Below are 9,903 nucleotides of genomic sequence, written 5' to 3' on the forward strand. Positions count from 1 at the left end.
TGAAGGGCGGAATGGCCTTGCCGTGCTTCCCGGCCCGCCTGGGCATGCGTGAGGGGCTGGGGCGGCGGGGACAAGGGTGCGGTTGTCGGCGAGGCCGGGGCTCAGCTGCGGCCCCCGGGGCGTTGCACGCCGCGGGTGGCTTCCCGGCTGTGTGGGTGAGGCTGTGAGGAGAGTGGGGATGGCCGGGTTGGGGCACGTAAGACAACCTGAGATTAGGTTGTGTAGGGGCGTACTCGTAATGAAAAGAGTGGACTCGAGTGGTTTCCAGCATCCTTTCATTCTCTGGTGGATGCATGAAATTTGGCTTCAAACTGAACTCTGTTCCTGGTCCCGCTCAAACCACTGGAGCCTTTGGCTCCATCTCACTTTCTGCCTCCCCAGTTCATCCAAACGCCTGCTGCAGGATCATCTGCCTTCTGCTTGCCCAACGTACCTGTCCCCTCCTTCACCTCTTCCCTCTCATCCCTCTCATTTCACAGTAACTGTGAGGTCGGCCCTTGCCTACACATCCTGCACCGCCACATCCGCACATAACTCTTCCCACATCATCTCCTCCTCCCTGTTGCCTGATGGATGCTCTGACCTCTAACTGAAACAGAAATCAGATTAAGCCATAAGCAGATGCACGCATCCTTGTGTGTTGACGTAATGATAGTTGTTGTTTTACTGTTCCTGCAGTTCCCATTGCCACAGAGCTGCAGGCTCCTGTAGGAATGATGCTTGACCATGCCAAAGGGGCCAAGGGCTGGCTGAACGCTTCACAACTGGAACATCCTTTGGGCCACGTGCTTTCCCAAGGTGGGACCCTGCACGGACGGAAGCAAAACCGCTTTGCTGAGAAGATCTCAGTCAGGCACAACTGTCCCTCAGCCTCTCTCCAGCCACTCATCCCGAGTAAGGAGGGATGCAGGGCTTGGCTGTGCCAGCCCTGTGCCAGCATCGTAAGCCTCGTGCCTGCAATGAGCTCCGTCTAAGTGAGCCATTGTGCCTGCATAGCAAGCTGCTGGTTTCAGCCATGCACAGGACTACCTGCAGGAGAAGGCCCTAGGCATCACGTTCGGCCTTCTTCCCTTCAAGTGTGGTTTCCTCTCCAGTATTTAATAGGGAAACATAGCGCTGTGGCTGTTTCCTGCACCGGGAGGGTCAGTTTACCTCCTGCGAGGTGTCCTAGGGTGAGAAGCAGAGACCGTTTGAGAAGGCGCTGCAGAAGCTGGAAGGCTCACACATTGGTGCTCTGCAGCTTTGCTGGTGCCGGCGCGTTAGCCCCACAGCTCACCCCCCTTACGGCAGGTGACGAGCAGCAGGGGAGCACAGGGTTACCATGCGCTGAGCACCCCTGCGTCGGTGCCCGTGGTCCTGCGGTGCTGCGCTGGTGGAGGCACCCCCCAGACTGCCCTTCCCTCCAACGGTGCAGCATTCACTCACCCTGGAGCAGAGCCTACCCTGAGCCCCACAGCTACTCATGGGAGAACATGGTACCCCTTCTCTTTCAAAAACCACCTTTTTAACTTGGTGGGGTCAGGTCTTGTGCCCATCAGCCTTTCAATTTTAAGCAACCGCTGCCGGGGCATTGCAGCAACACCTCCCTGGCTGCCACGGCTGTCCCTGCCATCGGGGACCACCGCCTCTGCTAGTGCCCTGCTCTGCCAACTGCTCCGCACTCCCCAGCCTTTGCCCGTGGCTGGCCTGGGTTCGCCTGAGGAAGGCGATGAGGAAAATGCAGCCGTTCAGAAGGAGGTAGCAAGAGTGGCCCCAGGGAGCGATGTCCGCTGGGCCCCGCGTGTCCTCAAGACAGTGAGAAGATCTTTCAGGCCAGTGATCAGCTCTGAAAACACCGTGTCTCCTCCAGCTGACAGTCCCAACAAACATGCTTCTGCCATTCCAGCCTCCTGTGTATTTGAGTGGCGTTTGGCATTTTACCATCACTCAAGTCTTATGCACTGTTTTCAATGACTGTCTTACAAAATTAATATAGAAGTAGGTAGAAACATCCAATTTTTCAGGTGCAAAGTGAGGCAAGCAGAGGAAAACCAGTTGTCTAAGATCACCCAGCACACTAGGGGCGTAGATCACCGATACTCCAGCACCATGCCCTGTGTGGTATCATTTCCTCCATCTGTTTACTCTTAAGAAATGTGCGCCCTAATGAACTGTGCTGCTATTTCAACATATTAAGAGAATTTTTAGCAGAAGAATCATTATATTTTATATATTCCCCTTAAGCACACCACTGTTTGATTGGAATATTAAATAACTTTTGCATACCTAACAACAAAGGCTAAGAACATTTCTGAATACACTGCTACTAGAAATGATTCTGTAAGTTGGCTCAAACTAAAAGAATTTATTAGGAATAAATAAGGAGGGTGGAGGAGAGATGTGCAGAGGGAAGTTGAGGTGGGTTTTTGTAAGTGTTTATTTGTTTTTATTTCTTAATAACAAAATAATTACCTATTTATATGAATTGATTGTAAATTAAATTGATTGAAATTCTGCAACTCAAAACCTTTTTTTTTTGTTGGCGAGAACAATGCATATATTATTACTTACCAGCTAATGACATGGTTTCTAGTCTTCAAATGTTTTTCAATGCAACTTTAAGAGGCTTCTAGTTTTGATGGTAGCAGTGAAGGTAGAAAGATATGCTAGGGAAATCAGGTGTAGAAGTTGATTGTTTCTGGTGATAATGAATGCTCTCTCTATTTCAAGTTGGTTGTTGTTTTTTTTTCTCCCCAGAACATGGACTCCATTCAAGCTATTTGGCAAAATGCCTTTTTCTCATTTGGAGAGTGTGATTTATGAAAGTGGCTGCGGAGCCCCTGTACTTAAAGCTAGGAAGAGAATGTTACCTTCCACAGGACTCTGAAACTTTCACAGTTTATAATTGCTGCCTTATTTTGAAGAATCCTTGTTTATACCGAAGGTCACAGGTAAATATTGGTGGAAGAAGAAATCAAATGTCAAACAGCACATTTTTCAGGAGTGTCATATGATCTCTCTTGATAAATTTATACAAAAAACAGTTTATGTTGTTTCCTAGATGAAACTTGCATGATTTACAATCTCTTAGATGAAATGGAGAAATTTTCTTTTTTAGAAAAGCATCGTTTTTCCTTTTTCAGAATTGAAGCGTGTCAAGTTGAAGGACAACTAAGAATGCTGAACAGGTTTCACAGGAGTGACAAAATAGGGATAAGAGACAGGCAGAAGAGGCAAAGTTTGAACAGAGTCCCTTTCCCTTGAAAATAAGATTTGAGCAATGGCACTAGGGCTGTTCTGCCAGGGATGGATGGTGTTAGTTCCCTGGGCCTCACAACACCAGTTATTTAGCAGGGATTCACAGAACAGTCCTAACTATTTTTTTTGATACTGAAGACACCTAAGAGACTTTCTACAGCATTTTTAGAGGCTGTTCAAGTTGATCAGCCTTGTAAATGGCAAATGCTGGTCTTCATTGTGAACTGTACGTGTTCACTGTGGTACAGTAAAATGCTGATTAAAGCAGTGAATTGATTTACAGCTTAGAAGCCTTTGCAGAAGAATTAATGAAAATATCCATGTTCTTAGCAAAATAGACAAGACAGAAGTATTTTGAGGTGAAAGTGTTCTGAAACTGATGTGGGTTTTGTGAGCACTGTCAGGAGTGTATGGATTGTGTTAGAAAATGTACTGTTTAAGCCTTTGCAACGAACTGTGGACAGTCAGAATTAGAATTATGCTGTGGTTTGATTTTCCCTTTTCTTTTACACAGATTCAGATCGGTAGGACCTCTAGAGATCGTCTAGTCCAACCCCTCTGCTAGAGCAGGATCACCTAGAGCAGGTTGCACAGGATCACACCCAGGCAGGTTTTGAATATCTCCAGAGGAGGAGACTCCACAACCTCTCTGGGCAGCCTGTTCCAGTGCTCGGTCACCCTCAATGTGTAGAAGTTTTTCCTCACATTGAGATGGAACTTCCTGTGTTCCAGTTTGTGCCCATTGCCCCTTGTCCTGTCACTGGGCACCATTGAGAAGAGTCTGGCCCCATCCTCTTGACACCCACCCTTTAGATATATTTATGTATTGATGAGATCCCCTCTCAGTCTTCTCCAGACTAAAGAGACCCAGCTCTCTCAGCCTTTCCACATGCGAGAGAGACTCCAGTTCCCTAATCATCTTTGTAGCCCGCCGCTGGACTCTCCAGTAGTTCCCTGTCTGTCTTGAACTGGGGAGCCCAGAACTGGACACACTATTCCAGATGTGGCCTCACCAGGGCAGAGTAAAGGGGGAGGATAACCTCCCTCGACCTGCTGGCCATGGTCTTCTTAATGCACCCCAGGTACCATTGGACTTCTTGGCCACGAGGGCACACTGCTGGCTCATGGAGAACTTGTTGTCCACCAGGACTCCCAGGTCCTCTGCAGCGCTGCTTCCCAGCAGGTCAGCCCCTAACCTGTACTGGTGTTTGGGGTTGTTCTTTCCTAGGTGCAGGACCCTACACTTGCCCTTATTGAATTTCATATGGTTCCTTTCTGCCCAGCTCTCCAGCCTGTCCAGATCTCACTGAGTGGCAACACAGCCTTCCAGTGTATCAGCCACTCCTCCTCATTTAGTATCGTCAGCAAACTTGTTGAGGGTACAGCCTGTCCCCTTGTCCAGGTCATTGATGAATATGTTGAATACGATCGGACCAAGCCCTGACCCCTGGGGCACACTACTAGATATAGGCCTCCAACTAGACCTCCAACTAGACTCTGTGCTGCTTATCACAACACTCTGGGCTCTGCCGTTCAGCCAGTTCTCAACCCACCCCACTGTCCACTCATCCAACTCACGCTTCCTAAGCTTGCTAACAAGGATGTTACGCGAGACAGTGCCAAAAGCCTTGCTGAAGTCAAGATAAACAAGATCCACTGCTCTCCCTTCATCCACCCAGCTAGTCATGCCATCATAGAAGATTATCAGATTGGTCAGGCATGATTTCCCCTTGGTGAATCCATGCTGACCACTCCCGATAACCTTCTTTTCCTCCACATGCTTATTGATAAACCCCAGAATAAGTTGTTCCACCACCTGCGAGGGATAGAGGTGAGGCTGACTGGCCTGTAGTTTCCTGGGTCCTCCTTCTTGCCCTTTCTGAAGACCGGAGTGACATTGGCTTTCCTCCAGTCCTCAGGCACCTCTCCTGTTCTCCATGACCTTTCAAATATGATTGAGGGCGGCCTAGCAATAGCATCTGCCAGTTCCCTGAGCACTCATGCATGCATCCCATCAGGGCCCATAGATTTGTGGATGCTGAGATTGCCTAGATGTTCTCTAACTTGATCTTCCTCGACCAAGGGAAGGTCTTCCTTTCTCCAGGCTTTCTCTCCTACCTCCAGGGTCTGGGTTTCCTGAGAGCCAGCCTTAGGAGTAAAGACTGAAGCAAAGAGGGCATTCAGTAGCCCCCCCTTCTCTGTATCCTTCATCACCAAGGCACTCACCTCATTCGGCAGCGGGCCCACAATTTCCTTTTGCTGCTGATGTATTTGAAAAAGCCCTTCTGGTTGCCCTTGACATCCCATGCCAGTTTTAATTCCAACTGGGCCTTAGTCTTCCTTGTTGCATTCCTACATGCGCTAGACTACATTCTTATATTCCTCCTAAGTGGCCAGTCCCTTTTACCACATTTGGTAAACTTCTTTCTTCGCTTTGAGTTTTTCCAGCAGCTCCTTGCTCATCCATGCAAGGAGGACAATGTATTAGGAAGTGAAATAGATGTCAGAATTACCTTTGGTGCTCTACAGCCGTTCAGATTCCCAAGTGCAAAACCCATCCTCTATCAGTATCAACAGTGAAGTGGGAAAACACTCGTTTTCCCTACTGGGAAGCTTACATCTTTCCCAACAGACTTCTCTATGCATGTTCCAACAGGCAGTTTTCAAGTGTTTTGCAGGTGCAAGAGAAAAATAATCTCTTTCTTGTAGGTGCTTCCCAAGCATTGAAAGAGGAGAAGAAAGTAAGTGGATCGCAGCAGGAAGGCCCAGATGGAGCCAAGGTTAAGACGGAGTCTGGTCCAGCCAAGCCGCTGACTCCTGTTGCAGAAACATTCAGAGTTATTCAGGGGGCAATGAGTGAAGAGTATGTGAGAACTACTCAGGGGGTCTTTCAGTTTGAGTTATCTGGTAAGACCATCACTTGTAAAGCCTTCACCTGCTTGGGCTCCTAGCAAAAGGCCCTGGTGTTTTCAAAGAGAAAGACTCGCCTTTTCCAGCTGATCCCACAACCTTTTGTTCTGTTCTGCCTGATGCTCCGGACCAACGGCAGCATGTGCAGGACGCCGCTGCCACTCCTGGCATAGGCAGGCAGGCTTTGTCACGGCGCTGCCCTGCTGCGCAGGGTTAGCATGACGTAGACAGGGGTGCTCGTGGGGTCATGGCAAAAGCGCCAGCTGCCCCCAGCCCTGTCAGCAAGTGCTGCCTTTGGGCTCTTCTGCCCGTGTCCCCGGTACGCAGTGCTGCGGGGCGGCTGCCGGCGGCTGGCTTTGCCTGCATGCAGGACGCGGGGCAAGTGGTAACTGCTTGCAGAGACTGCTGGCGTGGGTAGTGTCGTGTCACTGCTCCAGATGGAGCAGGGAGGGTGCAGCACCCTTTGCTGCCTTCTCACCTCTCTCCACTGTCTGTTCAGGTGATGAAGGAGGCACTTGGTATATTGACCTGAAAACCAAGGGTGGGAGCGCTGGTTCTGGGAAGCCTCCTGTGACGGCCGACGTGGTCATGAGCATGTCGAGCGGCGACTTTGTGAAGATGTTCACAGGTGAGTGACAAAGGCGTTTGCCAGGGCAGACACAGGTCCTGGTGCCCAGAAGACCTTCTGCTGGTGGGTGAATGGACAGCCGCCTTGCTTTGTGATCCTGCGATGGAGGAGCTTTTGGCTCCCGGGACCACTTCTCCTTCTAGCAGAAGTGTAGGATAGGACTCCTTGGATTCTTGTGAATTTTTCTCTTCTGTGACCAGGAAGAGCACAAAAGCTTATACTGCTTTTATTCACCAGGTACTGAAATTTTAGCAGCGAGTGTAGCTTCAGAAAGAGGCCGGTCCATGTCTTGGACTTCTGTTTTGCACATTTCTAATCTGCCTTTCCCAAATGTGCTCGTTTTTTACAGCAGAACTTGCTACGAAAGTAACCTGGTTTGTTTCTTCTCCCCTGAGAGACCTGAGTTATACGGTGTTGTCTCAGTTAAAATTATCTAATAATTTCATTAAGTAACAGCATGCAACATCTCATGCATTGTGGCCCTCCTACTGAGCTTTTTTCTGGCTCCAGAAAAGGTTTTTATGGTAAAGTATTTCATGGACAAGAGGCAATGTCACAATTTCCATGATGTTAAATTGCTGCACTGCTTTATAAGTGTGATTTCGTCATTTATCGCTATTCAAAACAGTTCTGAGCCGCCTTTAGCAAAACATCAAAATGGAGTCAGAATAGATTAATCATGAAAAAGGAAGATATCCATTAAGTAAGTTAATCATTACAACCAAGCCCTCAAAAAATACCTTTAAAAATGGAGTGGAAAAGCAAATTCTCTTTCAGTTAATCAGCCTCTTTCTTTTCAGCGAAGTGGTTCAATATTGTAAGATCTATGGATATATAGGTACAGATAGGTGGAAATACTTTGTTATACTGAGATATTTGAAGGGTATGAGATTTAATTGCAGAGTATGATTTAGCATTTTTACCACGTAGTTAAAAAATACAAAGTATATACCAAAGAGGAATTTCTGAAGAACTCCAAGATCTTACAGTAGTGATATTACTGTTTCCTATGCTCAGACTGTATCAAGTTCCTTTTCATATTCTAATGGTCCTACTTCTTCTTTTTAGGGAAGCTAAAGTCAATCATGGCTTTCATGTCAGGAAAACTAAGCATTAAAGGTGACATGGTGCTAGCAATGAGTCTGGAAAAGATGCTGCCACAGTGTGTGTTTGAACTTTGAGGAGAAAGCCTTACTCGCAGAACACTGGCCTTTCATATATAACTACAATGCTGTCTTAAAACGCCAGTCCTCATTTTTCTTTGATGCAGTATAAGTATCAATACAATTTATAATTGTTAGAGAAGACACAAGTCAGTCTGATTGTAATGCCCAACAATGAACATGTTTTTCTTATTAACTTGCTATAATGATTAAAAGGAAAATTATATCCCCAAATTCTGATATTTCAAGGATTTTTTTTTCATTTTCACTTTTTCCTCTGATAGCAAACTGTCCTCTGTTAGTGTGAGATGTAGACCTAATAGAACTGTTTTTCTCATAATATTACCTTGTCTTTGAATTACCTGATATCTAATGAGATGTGAGTTCTGATCTCAGGATTAGGGGATGCACAACATATTTCCAGTGTACTGTAAGAGTTGAACTCCACACTAACATTTCCTCTGACTGGGAGACAAAGAGCATTTTTCTCTCCTGTACTGGTTTCACAAAGCTAGTAGGAACTGACCATCTCTAACCTATGTTATTAAAAAAGGCTGATGATCTCAAGTTATTGGAAAACACAATGTATGTTCTTGTGTGCAAAATATGGTCACATAAACTTTGTTTCTTTAGGAAGCCACCTTAAAATATGAAACATCTTTTGAAACCTACAGATACTAGAAAATGTTTTTCAAGTGAACATATGTATTCAAAGTACATTTCCAAACACTGTCCTATAACACTACAAAAACTGAAGCATATCAAGGAACTCGGGTATCGGGAGCAAGGTTGTTTAATTTCATACCTATTTCATCATCAATCCCATGCCTTTGCAGTTTTCCATTCTGTGCACCTGTTCTGCCAAAGCATTTTGTTTTTCAGGATTGCAGGGGTGGAGGGGAAATTTGTGCAGCATCCACTTCAATATTAACTATGTGCTGGTTCCTGAAAGCAGAATGTAGTTATTTGCCTCCCTGCCTGTGTTTCTAGCTAATGGTGCGTGTGTTCCTTGTGTAGACAGTGATACTGCTCATGCATAAAATGGTTGGTAGTTGTGAATGTCATTTGGTGATGGACTGTGATGCCTGTGTAACCCTAGAGAAAGGTGTCATCTTTAGAAGAAAAGTGCCTTTGTTTGAGATGGATCCAGAACAGCACAACCTGTCTCCAAATGGCCACTGTGTTTCTTGTTTCTCTACTACATCAGAGAGCTCACCATGCTGCTCTGGGCAATATTGGTTGGTGCTGGCAGCCAGATCGGAGCTGTGCCTGACCACTGATGCGGTTGTATGGATAATTGCTCGTGCTAGGGAGAGAAGGACAGGACTTTGCCGGACTTTGGTGTAAAAGGTTATGGATTCACACCCAACAGGACAAGCAATGCACTAGTAAGAAAAAGGAAAACCAGAAAACTTGGACCTCTGTTTTTCAATGAAATGTATTTACACTACGTTACTTGACCCAGGATGAGTGTGCGTCCCACAGGCAGCATCATGAGCATGTGATAGGTATCGCACTGCCTTCTCCTCAAAGTCCTTAGGATAAGTGGGGTGGTGGCTGTGCCATGGGACAGGTACTGTGGGACCTGGTGTAGCTCAGTATTAGGGATATTTGATCACTGCATGACAAATGTTCATATACTATTGTTGGATTTTCCGCTGTAAACAGACATGGCTGAAAAACATGCCAGTCTGCTGTGCACTGTTAGGGCCAGACCTACAAGGGGTGCTGTGATGGAGGAATTACTGTGGTATTTGCATGCTGCAGGGGATTTTTACATGAGGGCAGAAGTGCGTTGCTTTTTAATCTTTTGCTCCGTTCACAGCTTTTGAGGCCCATAAAAATGAAGTGACTAAACAAACTGTGACTGTTCTACTGCAAGTAACTGGAGAGGAAGCTACAGGTTCTTTGGGTGACAGCTCCAATTGATAAATGAAACCAGCCCTAAGACCTATGTAAAAAACA

General features: G+C 46.4%; 1 protein-coding gene across 1 annotated transcript; it reads left to right on the forward strand.

Moving 5' to 3' along the window:
* The first annotated feature begins 11 nt into the window (after positions 1-11).
* LOC129199828 (uncharacterized) lies at positions 12-8,092 on the forward strand. Its single transcript, XM_054810875.1, has 6 exons — positions 12-48; positions 679-798; positions 3,752-3,761; positions 5,738-6,144; positions 6,647-6,775; positions 7,844-8,092. The coding sequence occupies exons 1-6, from the start codon at positions 12-14 to the stop codon at positions 7,954-7,956; spliced, it is 816 nt and encodes a 271-aa protein (XP_054666850.1). The 3' UTR covers positions 7,957-8,092.
* Positions 8,093-9,903: the final 1,811 nt, after the last annotated feature.

This window comes from Grus americana, chromosome Z, assembly GCF_028858705.1.
Source record: "Grus americana isolate bGruAme1 chromosome Z, bGruAme1.mat, whole genome shotgun sequence".
Taxonomy (NCBI): domain Eukaryota; kingdom Metazoa; phylum Chordata; class Aves; order Gruiformes; family Gruidae; genus Grus; species Grus americana.